This window comes from Thamnophis elegans, chromosome 1 (assembly GCF_009769535.1).
Source record: "Thamnophis elegans isolate rThaEle1 chromosome 1, rThaEle1.pri, whole genome shotgun sequence".
In the NCBI taxonomy this organism is placed as follows: domain Eukaryota; kingdom Metazoa; phylum Chordata; class Lepidosauria; order Squamata; family Colubridae; genus Thamnophis; species Thamnophis elegans.
In genome coordinates, this window is record NC_045541.1 from 174,033,954 (window position 1) to 174,050,936 (window position 16,983).

General features: G+C 42.0%; 1 protein-coding gene across 3 annotated transcripts in view; it reads right to left on the reverse strand.

Annotated features, from left to right (window-relative positions):
* Positions 1-16,983, reverse strand: part of TJP3 (tight junction protein 3) — a 47,540-nt gene that overhangs the window by 9,650 nt on the left and 20,907 nt on the right. For all 3 annotated transcript variants that reach the window (XM_032219056.1, XM_032219126.1, XM_032218973.1), the window contains exons 4-13: positions 16,768-16,870; positions 14,547-15,042; positions 12,086-12,189; positions 10,481-10,643; positions 9,426-9,516; positions 7,205-7,269; positions 5,587-5,662; positions 5,332-5,488; positions 4,030-4,138; positions 921-1,140 (exon numbers count right to left, since the gene is read on the reverse strand). In XM_032219056.1, coding sequence (XP_032074947.1) covers positions 921-1,140; positions 4,030-4,138; positions 5,332-5,488; positions 5,587-5,662; positions 7,205-7,269; positions 9,426-9,516; positions 10,481-10,643; positions 12,086-12,189; positions 14,547-15,042; positions 16,768-16,870 — 1,584 coding nt within the window. The remainder of the gene's footprint in view (positions 1-920; positions 1,141-4,029; positions 4,139-5,331; positions 5,489-5,586; positions 5,663-7,204; positions 7,270-9,425; positions 9,517-10,480; positions 10,644-12,085; positions 12,190-14,546; positions 15,043-16,767; positions 16,871-16,983) is intronic.

A 16,983-nucleotide genomic window follows, 5' to 3' on the forward strand; every position in this document is an offset into this window, starting at 1 on the left:
CCTGCTTGGAATTATTATTTTTTGCATTGATTATGGAGCAGATTAATAGGGACGTTTTAAAATATTAATAATAGACTAACAGACTTGAAAGGGACATTGGAGGTCATCCAGTCCAATCTCCTGCTCAAGCAGGAGACCCAGAGGTGAATTCCAGCAGGTTCTGACAGGTTCTAGAGAACCAGTAGCGAAAACTTTGAGTAGTTTGGAGAACCAGCAAATGCCACCTCTGGCTTGCCCCAGAGTGGGGTGGGAACGGAGTTATCCTTCCCCTGCCATGCCCACCAAGTCACGCCCACCAAGCCACACCACGCCCACCAAGCCACGCCCACAGACCCGGTAGTACAAAAAAAAAATCACCACTGAGGAGACCGTAATATGCAGGGCTGGGATTCAGCTGGTTTGAACCAGTTCAGGCGAACTGGATGCTAATTTTGCATCTGGTTTGCCGAACCAGTAGTTGGAAAGAATGGCTGGCCACGCTCATCCCGCCCCTCGCCTTCCAGAAGTCTCCACGCAGCCTGTTCATCATGCCAGGTAAGTGCAGAGCCCGCACAGAGGCTGTGGGAGGGCGAAAAACAGGCCTCCCAGAAGTTCTGGAAATCTGGAAACAGGCCTGTTTCTGGCCTCTGAGGACCTCCGGAGCCCAGGAGAGGCCGTTTTCAGCCTCCCGGAGACTCGAGGAAGGCCTCCGGAGCCTGGGGAGGGCAGAATCCCTCCCCCACCTGCCGTGGTGCAGGAAGCTGAGTAGGCCACGCCCCTGTGGCCACGCCTACCCAGCAACCGAGCAGAAAACTAGTTGCTAAAATTTTTCAATGCCATCTCTGCTACTATGCCATTTCAGACAAATGACTGTCCGGTCTCTTTTTAAAAATGTTCAAAAAAATCAACAATCTTTCCCCGCAGGAAACATACGCTTCTACCTGCTCTGGTTTGGGATAATGCCCTTGTCCAGCTCTTGAAGATCCTTTCCCATCCGTAGAGCCAGCCAGCTTCCTAATTTGCCCCGATACATCGTGTCCACCACGTGGAAGACTTCTCCTCGTGTAAAACTCAGGGCGGAAGGCGTGTCTTTCTCAAAGTCAAAGTGGGTGCGGATGTAGAACGAATCTCCCAGGTTGGATCTGACCATCTTCTTGTAAACTAGGGAGAAGAAAGCAAATGGGAAGCAGTCATTCCCGCTCAGCCCAGCCTACCTTACAGGGTTATTGTTACACAGATATATATATATATATATATATATATATATATATATATATGTATATGTATATGTATATGTATATGTATATGTATATGTATATGTATATGTATATGTATATGTATATGTATATGTATATGTATATGTATATGTATATGTATATGTATATGTATATGTATATGTATATGTATATGTAATATGTATATGTAATATGTATATGTATATGTAATATGTATATGTATATGTATATGTATATGTAATATGTATATGTATATGTAATATGTATATGTAATATGTATATGTATAAGTATATGTATATGTAATATGTATATGTATATGTATATGTATATGTAATATGTATATGTAATATGTATATGTATATGTATATGTAATATGTATATGTATATGTAATATGTATATGTAATATGTATATGTATATGTATATGTATATGTAATATGTATATGTATATGTATATGTATATGTAATATGTATATGTAATATATATATATGTAATATATATATGTAATATATATATGTAATATATAATGTATAGATGTACAGATGTAATACAGCACAGGTTCGAATCCCAGTAAGGGTATGGCTGGCTGATGAGAGCTAAATAGCTTGAAATAGATCTATACTAGTCTCCCTTTATTTATTTATCAGCACAAATACAACACAAATGTAACAAAAGGCAACAGTAAAAATATTGTGTTTCTGTCGTGATGGTCTCTTGTGACGAGCCGATAGACAGATAATGGAAGCAGTTAGCTTCCTCCCATAATTGGGGCATACCAGGGGTTGTGACACTAAATATATACCTACTACCCTGGCTTCAGCTGATAAGGAGGAGGACCTGTGGCTTAATGGTTAAGACATCTGCCTAAGATGTCTTAACACACACATACATACATACATACATATATATATATATGGGAAGAATTCTCCACACGTGACTGTTTGGAGTTGATTGAATTTTGGAATACTGATAGCGATAGCAATTAGACATATACCACTTCACAATGCTTTACAGCCCTCTCTAAGCGGTTTACAGCATCAGCCTCTTGTCCCCAACAATCTGGGTCCTCATTTTACCCACCTCGGAAGGATGGGAGGCTGAGTCAACCTTGAGCCTGGTGAGATTCGAACTGCCAAATTGCAGCAGTTGGCAGGCACCCGAAGTGGAGTGCAGTCCTGCACTCTTACCACTGCACCACCTTGGCTCATAATAAAGCACAGATGGGCAATATTTTTTTTAAAAGCATGTATCCATAGATCCATCTTTTCATCCATCTCTCTTTTTATCCATTCATCTGGTTTTTCAGAAATCTCAGGTGTTTGTCTGGCTGGGGAAAATTAGTGGGGCTGTTTCTCTTTGATAGAAGGCTTAGCAGAACCACAGAGTTGGAAGGGACCTTGGAGGTCTTCTAGTCAACCCCCTGCTTAAGCAGGAAACCCTGTACCGTTTCAGACAAATGGATATCCAACATCTTCTTAAAGACTTCCAGTGTTGAAACATTCACAACTTCTGGAGGCAAGCTGTTCCACTGATTAGTTGTTCTAACTGTCAGGAAATTTCTCCTCCGTTCTAAATTGCTTCTCTCCTTGATTAGTTTCCACCCATTGCTTTTTGTTCTATCCTCAGGTGCCTTAGAGACTAGCTTGGCTCCCTCTTCTTTGTGGCAGCCCCTGAGATATCGGAAGACTACTATAATGTCTCCCCTAGTCCTTCTTTTCATTAAACTAGACATACCCAATTCCAGTAACCATGCTTTATATGTTTTAAACTCCAGTCCCCAAATCATCTTTGTTGCTGTTCTCTACACCCTTTCTAGACCAGGGGTCAGCAACCCATGGCTCCGGAGCTGCATGTGGCTTCTTCATGCCTCTGCTGTAGCTCCCTGTCACTAGTCAGCTCCACAATTAATAGTGCTTTTGGTTAGGACAGGTAGAGGAAAAAGGACGTCGCGCTAGGAGGAGACTCTATGGTGGGGGAACCGGACTTCTGGTTCCAGAATTGAATTAGTGGGGGGGCTTCCAGTTAGGACCTTTGTGGCTCTTTGAGTGTTTAAGGTTGCTGACCCGTGAAGTAGACTCTCAACGTCTTTTTCACATTGTAGCGACCAAACCTGGATGCAGTATTCCAAAGGATAGAATCAAAATCACACGAAGTGTTAATACCACTTTATAAGACCTTGGTAAGGCGACACTTGGAATACGGCATTCAGTTTTGGTCGCCACGATGTAGAAAAGATGTGGAGACTCTAGAAAGAGTGCAGAGAAGAGCAACAAAGATGATGAGGGGACTGGAGACTAAAACATATGAGGAACGGTTGCAGGAACTGGGTACGTCTAGTTTAATGAAAAGAAGGACTAGGGGAGACATGATAGCAGTGTTCCAATATCTCAGAGGTTGCCACAAAGAAGAGGGAGTCAAACTATTCTCCAAGGCACCTGAGGGTAGAACAAGAAGCAATGGGTGGAAACTAATCAAGGAGAGAAGCAACTTAGAACTGAGGAGAAATTTCCTGACAGTTAGAACAATTAATCAGTGGAACAGAAGTTGCCTCCAGAGGTTGTGAATGCCCCAACACTGGAAGTCTTTAAGAAGATGCTGGAGAGCCATTTGTCTGAAACGGTATAGGGTTTCCTGCCTAGGTAGGGGGTTGGACTAGAAGACCTCCAAGGTCCCTTCCAACTCTGCTATTGTATTGTAAAGGTTTAAGGGTGTTAGCTTGCCCATGACCACATCCCCTGATAGGAAACACACACAAACGATAGGAAGGAAAGGAGGAGGGACATAAAATCTACCAATGAGGAATGAAGCACTTACTGTCCTGTTTGTTCTGAACGTGGAACGTCACTTCTTCCCCTGGGAGCAACTCCATCAAGTACTGCACAGCGTCCTCGCGAGTCAAGTTCTGGAAGGGCTTCTCATTCACCTGCCAAGGGAAAGGGGCAAAAGGGGGGAGGGTGTTGGCCAGCACTGCTCATCTCATTTTCCTATCTTTATTGATCATAAACATTATTATTATTTGAGGTAGCATTGCCTTGCTTCAGGAACTTGCGGAGTTGTGATCCACTAATCTTAAAAGGGGTAGCCAAGTTTGAGAAACACTGGTCTCTTCTGTAACTACGTTTTATTGATCGATTGATTTGCATCCCACCTTTATTATGGCTCCACTGTTAAGGCGCTGGGCTTGTCAGCTGGAAAAGCCAGCAGACCAGGTTCGAGACCCGAGCGTCACTCTACAGGGAGAGCACCGTCCTTGCCTCAGCTCCTGCCAGCCTAGCAGTCTGAAAGCATGCAAGTGCGAGTAGATAAATAGGTACCACTTCAGTAGGAAGGCAACAGCACTCCGTGATGTCATGCTGACCACAGGGCTGCGGAAATGTCTTTGGACTGCATTGGCTCAATGGCCTTGCAACCGGGATGAGCACTGCCCCCTACAGTTGACAACGCTATCGGAGTAAAATGTGCAGGGACTCCTTTTCCTTTTAGTATTCTTACAACGAACTCAAGGTGGGCGAATGTATCCAACACACCTCCCTCCTCCTATTTTCCCCACAAACGACAATCCTATGAAGTGGCTTGGGCTGAGAGAGAGAGAGAGTGACTGGTCCAAAGTCACCCAGCTGACTTTCATGCCTAAGGCGGGACTAGAAGTCTCAGTTTCCTGGTGATTGGCCCAAAGTCACCCAGCTGGCTTTATGGCTAAGGCGGGACTAGAACTCTCAGTTTCCTGGTGATTGGCCCAAAGTCACCCAGCCAGCTTTTATGGCTAAGGCGGGACTAGAACTCTCAGTCTCCTGGTGATTGGCCCAAAGTCATCCAGCTGGCTTTTATGGCTAAAGCGGGACTACAATTCTCCATCGCCTGGTGATTGGTCCAAAGTCACCCAGCTGACTTTTATGGTTAAGGCAGGTCTAGAACTCACAAACTCCCGCTTTCTAGCCTGGTGTGTTAACCACAAGAACAAACTGGCTCTCTACACTTTCCTCCCATTACTTCTATCTCCTCCCGTTGCCTCTCCTTTTCTCCTTTGGAGCCAGTAATCATCCAACACATATAGACAAGATTCCAGATCCACCAAGATCAGAGATGGTACATTAGATGTTCCCACCCATAAGATACCTGAAGGATCTGGTCACCTTCCTGGATGCCTTGCATCTCAGCCGGGCTGCCCTCCTGCACGCCAGACACAAATATCCCAACGTCGTTCCCGCCGGTAAGACGGAGCCCGATGCTCTTGGCTTTGACAAAACTCACCACCTTCAAATCGGGGCTGTACCTGCAAAAAACAGAAAACGGTTCAAATCCATACCCTGTGTCCGGATGCTGCCATACCAAAAAGAGTCTGCCACGGGGGGGGGGGGGGGGGAAGCTTACCCTGAAATCCCCGCATTTTGTGTAGTGGAATTATTCCCTCGGGCATTGTATTCATTGGTGGCGGATTCCTCAGGACCTAGAAGGGGGTTGAAAGAACCTATTGAATTACCATATTTTTGGAGTATAAGACGACCGAGATTTTGAAGAGGCAAATTTAAAAAAAAATGTTTTTACGAAAACGGGCTTTTTTTGATCAAAAAAAGGGCATGCATAGCCTTTAGGAGACTTGTAGAATGCTCCTGGATGCTGGGAGGTGGAAACAAGCAAAAAATGGCCCGTTTTTTGTGAAAATGGGCCCTTTTTGTCAAAAAAAAAAAAAAAATTGGCATGCATAGACTTTAGGAGGCTTGTAGAGTGCTCCTGGCCCATTTTTTGCCCTCCCCAGCCCCCAGGAACATTCTGGAAGCCTCCTAAAGGCTATGCACAGCCATTTTTGCAAAGGGGCGGGGTTTCGGGAGGCCAAAAATGCTGTATTCAGTGTATAAGAAGCACCCAGATTTTCACTCTCTTTTTGGGGGGGAAAGGGTGCGTCTTATACTCTGAAAAATACGGTATGTGACCATGGGGACGCTAGAAAGGTCCTAACTTGAAAAATATACTCCGAAAAATATGGTAATTATTTATCATAGGGCACATTCACCTCACATTTCAATAAAAACACAAGAGATAAAAATATGCAGTATGAAATCTAAAATGCAGACAGTCCTCGACTTACAACAGTTCATTTAGTGACCCTTCAATTCCAGATCCACCAAGATCAGAGATGGTTCATTAGTCACTGGAACTAATTACCACGGCACTGGAAAAAGTGACAGATGTCAATTTTTCACACTTACAACCGTTGCAGCATCCCCACGGTCCTGTGAAATTCAGACAGTTGGCAACTGACTCATATTTATGACTGTTGGAGTGTCCCGGGGTCATATGATCCCGTTTTGCGACCTTCTGACAAGCAGAGTCAATGGGGAAGCCGGATTCACATAAGAACTGTGTGACTAAGTTAATGGCTACAGTGAGTCACTTAACAACTGTGGCGAGAAAGGTCGTAAAACGGGGCAAAGCTCACTTTTTTTTCAGTGCCACGGAACGGTCACTAAATGAACTGTTGTAAGTCGAGGGCTGCCAGTATGATACAGCAGAATAAATACAGCAGAATAGAAGAGGAAGAACAGGGGAAGAATCACAAGATACAAAGACCTGCAATTAGAAGTTGAACAGAAATGGCAAAAGAAAGCAAAGATGGTACGAATAGCAATAGGGGCCATGAGTGAGATTCCCAGAATGTCTGGAGCACCACTTGAACTCCATTGGCATTGACAAAATCCCCATCGGTCAATTGCAAAAGGCAGCTTTACTTGCAGCAGCTGACATCCTGCGACCTTCAACACCATCAAACATCCATATCTGCTTATCCCAGGTCCTTGGGAAGGACTCGATGGGTGGCCAAAAAAGCCAATCTAATCCGAACATCTGGCTGACGGTGCAATCAATCATAATAGCATTAATCATAGTGACGATGATAATGTCTGTGTTTGCAAGTGATCCCAGGAGCGATGTTTCTCCTTCAAGAGATGTTGCTCAACGACCTTACAAGAGAAGCTAGGTTCAAGGCACTTACTAAGAACTGATGGTGAAGTCAACTCTTCCGTTGCTGTCTCTTGTGTGCTGTAATCCCTGTTTGATCTGGCCAGGTGAGTGGCGTGGGTGTGAGAAGAAGAAGACAAAACCCAGAATGATAATTTGAGAGAAACAGCAATATCTCAAAGCTCTCCCAGGGTATCTTTTGCAATCATTATTTAAATCAGGGATCTCCAAACTTGGCAACTTTTTAGACTTCTAAAAGTCTAAAGTCTAATTGCTGGCTGGGCAATTCTGGGAATTGAAATCCCCAAATCTTAAAAGTTATTAAGGTTGGAATGGAGACCCCTTTATTAGATTTATAAGATCAATTATGACTGGCTTATTTGTTTCCTGTTTTTCAGCCTCAGCGTTATGTATTAACACAAAGAACGTTAGAATTAGAGCAGAATTAAATCCAAAATCAAAATCCATTAAATTAAATCCAAAATCGGCCCAAACAATTTAGGACAGCAAAATCACTACATTAAGAGGGGAACAAATAAAAGAATAATAAAGGATTTGACAAATCTAGGTCACTCACAATGAGAGCCAGAAACTTGAAGAAACAAAAAGCATTTTTTTTTTAAAAAAAAAGTACCATCAGTACCACAGTATCCAATTATGGTAATTAAGCAGTGATCTTACTATATCTTACTTATTGGGTGAAAAAGCCATACAGATAGTTTAAAAGAACTGTTCATACTATAAATTATTTTACAAAATATAGGATGCTGCATCTCTAATCAGTGCTATATAAATTGAATGAATGAATGAATGAATGAATGAATGAATGAATGAATGAATGAATGCATGAATGAATGAATGAATGAATACATTTAGGAAGTTATCTCAGAAGAAACAGGGCCATTGTTTCCTCCTTTTAAACTGAGCCATTAAAGTCCCTGATTGGTGGTAACTCAAACGTATTATTTTTCTTGTACACAAGGCTTGTCCAAGATATAACTGATTTAAGGGATATAGAGGTAGTTCTCAACTTAAAACCACAATTGAGCCTGGAATTATAGTTGTAATTCATTGCAGTTGTAACGCAAAGCATCATGTGACTGGGTCCAATATATTTTGTGGCGATCAATAAGAAAGTGGCCACAGCCATTAAACAAATACATTTTATCCATGGGTAAACTGGAAACTAGAAGTAAATGTTGGAAATGGGCAAAAAAACACCAAAAATTGTGATTTTGCAAACCGTTGTGAATGTGAATTGGTTGCCTAGCATCCAAAATGTGATTACATCACTGCAATCTCTCTCTCTCTGTCTCTCTCTCTCTTTCTCTCTGTCTCTTCAGCATAACTTTGAAATTGGGCTGTAAGTAGCTGTTGGGTTGTCCATTTTAACTTCAAACATTCATTAAGAGATCAGTCATAAAGTGAGGACTATCTGTAAAACATGCCTAGGTCTTGCCCTTCACTTTTCCATCACCCTGATTATCAATTTGCTCCTAATACTATGATGGGAGAATATGAGCAACCTGATAGCCTAGTGGTAAAGACTTTTGCCTCCCACTCAAAAGATCGAGAGTTCAATCTCAGGTAGCAGCAGAAGTTTCTCTATCAGGGCGCAAAGAAAAAAAAATCTACTGTGAACTCAGCATGGTGTCAGGAAGGGCACCCGGATAGCAAATGCTCAGATCCAACTCTACCCCAAATTAAAGGATTATAGGGTCACAACTGTGATGAGAGAACTGTGAAGTTGCACCTAAAAAAAAAAAGAAGAGAACTTGATTCTGAAGATGGCTCTAATAAACTTTTTACTGCAAGGGACTCCATTTGAGAAGCATAATGACCACTTCCAAGTGCCATAGTTTTATGCTAATCTATAATTAAGCAATGCTTCCTTCAATCTTAAAGCTCTGATTTATATCACAGTCATGATTTTTTTTTTTTTAAAAGCATGCTTTTTCAGCATCTCAGTCCTGGAATTTTCTAGTGCTCTTCATCTAACAAAACCCAATGCAGGTAAGCTATTTTTAGATCAGCCAGATTACATGTCACCTAGTTGGAAATGCTAGTTTTAAAATTGGACAATGGAAAAATGCCCCAATCTGGGCTGTTAGAATTCAGTTGGCCACTAGATGGCAGCAAAGAGACCCTGAAGTCTCTAATTCTGTCATCCTTTAACCTGGATTATTAATTGCAACCTAACTGTAGCATCTATAATGAGAACAGCAGCCAACTAGGGTTTATGGAGAGATTCTTACCGGAGAGACTCCCTTGCTGGAGACTGAGGAGAATGTGGTGTACTTCCCACAGGAGGGGGAGGCGAGATGTCTGAACCAAGATCAGATATATCTAAAAAACAACAACAGAGAAATAACTAGAATTATATGACAGGTGCTTTGTTCTGAGTAATATTCCTCTGCTTAGAAGCAAATGAATCTGATAAATTTGTAAAAAGCACAAAGTCATCATGTGATTTGTATGGTTGTTTTTACAAACCATGATATATGCTTAATATTGTTTGTAAACCACCATGGTCATTCCACAATGGCCACTACAAACTATGTTTTAAATACAGCTGCTAGTCTGACATTTGAATTTAGCAAAAATCGGTTTGGTTTCATTTCTGAATTAAACTGCCACGTGTGGGGAAAACCCCTTTTTAAAAGTCCATTTAAATCCAGGTCAAGACAAGGAGGGAGGAAGGAAGGGAAAGAGAGAGAGAGACAGACAGGCAGACAGAGAAGTTTAAAATGTATAGAACACCAGAATTAAGGAAAACAGGGAATAAAAATAGAGCATAAAAACTCAGAGCAATTAGAAGTCGTCTTTTAATAAAGATAATCAACACTTTAGAGAAAATATTCCACTCACATAGCATGAGTCCAACAAAATTGGGAAAAAATTATCTTAATAATTTTTTTTGCCTGCTGCTTGGAAATTCTGTGTTTGCAAAACTATTTTGCTTAACTATTAATTATTGCAGAACAAAACATAATTAGAGAGTTCACTTAACACAGTGTTTCTCAACTTGGCGACTTTTAAGTCCTGTGAACTTCAACTCCCAGAATCCCCCAGCCAGCATAGCTATTCCACAGCCTTCCATCCATCCGAGGTCAATAAAATGAGGACCCAGATTGTTTGGGGGCAAATAGGCTGACTCTGTAAACCACTTAGAGAGGGCTGAAAAACCCTGTAAAGCGGTATATAAGTCCTAAGCGCTATGGCTGTCTCAGCAACCTCTGGAACCACTTCCATTTCCCCCACATCCTCTTTCCCACCCCAGTTTTTCTCCAGAGTTTTCCGCCCCCCTCACCGTCCAGATGGGAACTTTCCGTATCGCTGTCTCTCACTTGAGGGATGTTGACCAAGAACTGGCTGTTATCACGCAAAACGAGTAAGGTCAGTTTTCCCTCGGACTGCTCGATCAGCTGCTTTGTCTCTTCCAAGGACATGTTCTCGCTGATAACGCCATTGATCTAGAAGAGAGGAAGAGGGGAGTCAGGCCAAGTGATGTTTTCTTTGCTCAAAAGCTTATCCCAGCCTTATGTCAGGAGAAAGATGCTGATGAGCCATACTGTGCACGAAGCTTTATTTGCTAAAGCGGCATGCATGTGTGCATGCAACTATCCCCTCTCCCCCCCCACCCCCACCCCCGGCTGCCACTTCCGCTGGTCTGCTGAATTGGAAATATTGGAGCCTGCTGTATCAGAATATAGAACAGAATATATATAGGATAGAATAGAATTCAACAGAACAGAATAGAATACAGAACAGAATATAGAGTAGAATAGAACAGAACAGAACTCAGCAGAACAAAATAGAATAGAATATAGAACAGAATATAGAATAGAATAAAACTCATCAGAACAGAATATAGAATAGAATAGAACTCAACAGAACAATAGAACAGAATATAGAACATAATATAGAACTCAACAGAACAGAACAGAATATAGAACAGAACAGAACTCAAAACAACAAAATAGTAGAATATAGAACATAATATAGAATAGAATAAAACTCATCAGAACAGAACATAATATAGAATAGAATATAGAACAGAACAGAACTCAACACAACAAAATAGAATAGAATATAGAACAGAATATAGAATAGAACTCTACAGAACAACAGAACAGAATATAGAATAGAATAGAACTCAACAGAACAACAGAACAGAATATAGAACAGAATATAGAATAGAACTCAACAGAACAGAACAGAATATAGAACAGAACAGAACTCAACACAACAAATTAGAATAGAATATATAACAGAATATAGAATAGAATAGAACTCAACAGAACAACAGAACAGAATATAGAACATAATATAGAATAGAATAAAACTCAACAGAAGAACAGAATAGAATATAGAACAGAATATAGAATAGAATAAAACTCATCAGAACAGAACAGAACAGAACAGACTATAGAAGAGAACAGAACAACACAGAATAGAATAGGAGTTGGAAGGGACCTTGGAGGTCTTCTAGTCCAACCCCCTGTTCAAGCAGAAGACCTTATAGCATTTCAGACAAAAGGCTGTCCAATATTTTCTTAAAATCTCCAGTGTTGGAGCACCCAGAACTTCTGGAGGCGTTCCACTGATTAATTGTTCTATTTGTCATGAAATTTCTCCTTAGTTCTAGGTTCCTTGTCTCCTTGATTAGTTTCCACCCATTGCTTCTTGTTCTGCTTTCAGGTGCTTTGGAGAATAGCTTTGCTCCCTCTCTTTTTTGGGGCAGCCCCTGAGATATTGGAACACTATCATGTCACCTTATAATTTTTAGGGACATATTTGCTTTCTCAGTGACATGAGAGGAACCTATCCTCAAAAATGGGAAAGATCACAGCAACATAAACAGGCATAGCCAGACCAGGAACTATTGTGATCATAGCAACTTTTCCCAACTCACCTTGAGGATAAGGTCCCCTTCCTGCAGGGAGTTATCCTTGGCTGCCAATCCTGTCTCGGTGATGTGCTTGATGAAAATCTGGCTACCCAGCTTCAGTCCATATTCTTGGGTTTTCAGGAAGGAAAATTTTTAGAAGGGTCAGTTAGCAAAATGAACATTTTCCTCATTCATAAAGTCCTAAGTGGGAAGTACGGTTATTATAGGTTTCCCTAGACTTAGGAACACTTTTGGGAGCAGAATTTATGTCGTTAAGCAAGGGAGTAGCTAAGTAAGTTGTATCGATTTTACGACCTCTTTTGACATGGCTGTTAAGCAGGGGTGAACTCCTCCCGGTTCGGTCCGGTTCTTTAAAAAGTGCTTTAAAAAGTGAAAAAAAGTTGGCCACACCCACCCAATCATATGATACCCCTTCCCACCAAGCCACACACACAGAACCAGTGGGGGAAAAAATTAGATTTCACCACTGCTATTAAGTGAATCATGCAGCTGTTAAGTAACTTCAACTTCCTCCATTGAATTTGCCAGTTGGGAAGTTGCAAATGGTAATCATTAGACCCGGAGTTGCCGTAACCATTGCAAATATTTGCACTTGCCAAGCGCCCAAATTTTGATCACGTGACTGTGGGGATTCTGCAACAGTTATTAACTGGGAGGACCAATCATAAATTATTGTTGTAACTTTGAACAGATGCTAAATGAAGGGTTGTAAGTTGAGGACTATATATTTCAGACAGTTGTCCCTTAGAATTATTTATTTTTTAAACACTCACTTTTGTCCTTTATCGTGATCATTTAACTTTTACTTTAGCAATAGCACTTAGAATTATATACCTCTTCACAGTGTTTTTACAGCCCTCTCTAAGCAGTTTACAGAGTCAGCCTGTTTCCCCCAACAATCTGGGTCCTCATTTTACCCACCTCGGAAGGATGGAAGGCTGAGTCAACCCTGAGCCGGTGAGATTTGAACAGTCAAACTGCAGAACTGCAGTCAGCTGAAGTAGCCTGCAGTGCTGCATTTAACCATTGCGCCACCTCGGTTCAATGACAGCGAAATATTCAATTATGTTTAATGCAAAACCAGTGATGTTATTCTTAATCTTAAGAATTGATGCACAAAAACTTGTAACCAAACGACATGCTTGATGAAATGGAGGAAAGTTGTGTTTTTTTTCTTGCTTTTGTTTTGTATGTGTTGTTTTGTTTAAAAAGAATAAAAATATATTTGAAAAAAAAAAAAAGAATTTTGGAAGATCAGAAAGATCGGTGTTTTTTTTATAACTAGGCAATTTTAAAATGGAAACAGGGAAACAGGGTATTTGCGTGTATGCCTATGGAGATTCTCAATCGTCCAGGTCCTGGATGTCCCAAAGGTGCTTTTTTCAAGAGGTGACTGGACTTTCTGGTTTTTCTTTGAAGACGTTTCACTTCCCATCCAAGAAGCTTCTTCAACTGTGACTGGATGGTGGGGAATGGAGATGGGTGGACTTCAGCTCCCAGAATTCTGTGATGTTGGCTGGGGAATTCTGGGAATCGAAGTCCTCCCATGTTAAACTTGCTAAATTCAAAAAACACTGAGATCTGCATTGGGCAGAGAAAGTGGCAGAGAAAAAAATACAGAAGTATACAGGTGATCCTCCACTTAACAACCAAAATTTCCACTGCTAAGCAAGACAATCATTAAGTGAGTTTTGCCCCAGGTTAGGACCTTTCCTGCCACAGCTGTTAAGTGAATCACTGCAGCTGTTAAGTTAGTAACATCGCTGTTAAATGGTTTCCTCACTGAGTGCTTTTCAGGTGGTCACAAAAATTGATCACATGACCCTGCAACTGTCATAAGTACCGTATTTTTCAGAGTACAAGACACACCTTTTTCTCTCAAAAAAGTGGGTGAAAATCTGGGTGCTTCTTATACACGGAATACAGCATTTTTGGCCTTCCGAAACCCCACCCCGTCCACCAAAATGGCCGTGCATAGCCTTTAAGAGGCTTCCAGAGAGCTTCTGGGAGCCGGGGAGGGCAGAAATGAGCGAAAAACAGACTGTTTTTTGCTTGCTTTTGCCCCTTCAGTCCCCAGGAACACTCTATAAGCCTCCTAAAGGCTATGCATGGCCTTTTTTGACAAAAAAACGGGCCTGTTTTTGCAAAAAACAGGCCGTTTTTGGGAGGTCTGCAGAGGGCAAAAACTTTTTTTAAAATTTGCCTCTTCAAAATCTTGGTGTGTCTTATACTCTGAAAAATGCGGTACATGCCAGTTGCCAAGCGTTTGAATTCTGATCACATGACCATGGGGATGCTGCAACGGTTGTAAGGGTGAACAGTGGTCACCAGTCACTTCTTTCAGTGTCGTTGCAACTCTGAATGGTCACTAAACGAATGGTTGTTAACGGAGGACTACCTGTACCTTAATTTGAAGGAGCAGAACAGGAGAAATGGGTGGAAAAAAAGAAAGTTAGCCGTTCACCTTCACTCTCCTTCCGTTTCACCAAAACCGAGCGGACGGGTTTCATCGGCACATCCTGCCTCGGCAGTCTCTTAAACCCGGACATCAGGACAAGCCCGCTGGTGCTTCCTTTGTGATGGTGCCCATTGGCCAGTAGGGCCCTATCAGACCCGCTGTCTTGGCTCCGCCTCCGGTATCCCCCCTCTTGGCTCCGCCTCCGGCTCCTGAGGGGGTGCCTGTGGGCGCTATCATCGTCCTCCTCACGATAATGTCCCGAACTTCTCTCGCTGGACGAGTCTCCATCGTAACCGCGGTTATGTTCTGCTTCTGTCTGCTGCCGGCTCTGCCCTGGGGTTCTGCCTGAGGGGGCTGACTCACCGCCTTGGTACCCATAATCCTCATCCGAGTCATCGTTTCTCCCATCCGTCACATGTTTAGTAGAAGTCAAGGGAGGCTGGCTTTTCGGCTGGCTGGATTTGGCAACTGGCAGATGGATTTTTCTGGGTCTTTTTACCGTCTGCAATAAGAGAGAGAGAATTTACACCTGAGATTTGCATCTGGGCTCATGTTTCTCAACCACGGTAGCTTGAAGATATGTGGACTTCCAATTTCCAGAATTCCCCAGCCAGGGGGATTCCTCTGCTGGGGAATTCTGGGAGCTGAAGTCCACACATGTTAAAACTTACTAGAGTTGACAAACACAGCTCGGGGCTGTCCTCTTTATTATTATTTTTTAAAACCACCGCAAATCTGTGCAACAAAAGATTCATACCCATCAGGTGAACTAAAACGGAATTATAAAAAGTTGCCATTTTTTAAGGTAACTTTTTCTACTTTTCCTGCCATGGGGAAGAGAATATTCAACTCCCACTGAGCAGAAACCTTGGCACAATTCCTTTGCTCAACAATTTTTTCCCTCCACGCTTGACAGAGATTTTGTCTCAACATTAAAAAAATAACGAGGGCTATACAATGACTGAAACTGGATTTTGAGGTAGTCCCCTGGCACACAAATCCATATTCAACTTTCATAACAGAGCCAGTTTAATCGAATGGCTAAGACACCAGGCTAGAAATTGGGGGACGGTGAGTTCAAATCCAGCCTTAGGCATGATACGCATGTCTGGGTGACTTTAAGCCAGTCATTCTCTCTCAGTCCAAACTACCTCGCAGGGTGGTTGTTCTGAGGAAAATAGGAGGAGAAAGGAGATTAGGTATGTTCACTGCCTTGAGTTATTTGTAAAAGTAATAAAGGTGGGATACCAATAAATAAATATAAATATACAGTATGATACATGTAAATCTGTCACTCCTATTTTTACAGGGTGAGCAAGGAAACCAGAATAACAGAATAAGAAAATTGGAAGGGACCTTGAAGGTCTTCTAATCTAACCCCTGCTCAAACAGGAATCCCTATACCCTTGATGGAGAAACTATGGCACGCATGTCCAAAGTGGCAGGTGGGAGCTATGTTGACTGATACGTGTGGCATCGCCCGTTCCTCTTCCGGGTTTCAGGCGTGCATGCGCATGCAACAATCAGCTGCCCTTTATGCGTGCAACAGTGCTGGAAATTGGAAGAGTTGGTCTTCCGTTTTCCGGCGTGAGATGATCGTCGTTCACACCAGTAACCGGAAGACTAGCTGCTTGGCGCTCATGCTGGAAACTAGGACTTCATTTTTTTCCCACGTGCATGGCCTCTGAGCAGCACCTCTTCTGGGTTAGTGCCGAAAAGGTTTGCCATCACTGCCCTATACCATTGACAAATGGTTGTCCAATCTCTTCCAGTGATTAATTGTTCTAAATGTCAGGAAATTTCTCCCTAATTCTTAGTTGCTTCTCTCCTTGATTAGTTTCCACCCATTACTTCTTGTTCTGCCCTCATGTGCAGAAACCAGGACATCTTATCGTAGCCTCAACTTCCATTTTATTGAACTAAGAAGCTATCATTATCTGGACAAGCCAGGATACTAAACCATTATTGTACTTGGCTTCAGCTTCCTGGCTCATTCTGAGAGGAATAGGTTAATCTTAGCTAATCTGAAAGAAAGAAAGAAAAAGAAAGAAAGAAAGAAGAAAAAGAAAGAAAGGAAGGAAGGAAGGAAGGAAGGAAGGAAGGAAGGAAGAAGAAAGAAAGAAAGAAAGAAGAAAGAAAGAAAGAAGAAAGAAAGAAAGAAAGAAAGGGACAAAAATATTTGGAAGTCCTGCCCCTTCTCCAACTGATCTGCTTCAGCTCCACTCACAATATTAGCCAACTTGCCACAGGTTTTCAGAGTGGAGATGGCGAAAGACGAAGATACGTTCTCCATGGAGAGGCCATTGACCATGGCAATCTTGTCACGGGTCCTGCGAAATGTAAACAGGAGTTAAGTAAAGGCCTAACAAGTGAGAAAGAAGCCACAATATTTCCCATCTCCTCTTTCTCCCCCCCAATTCAAAAGAGTATTAAAAATTTCTTC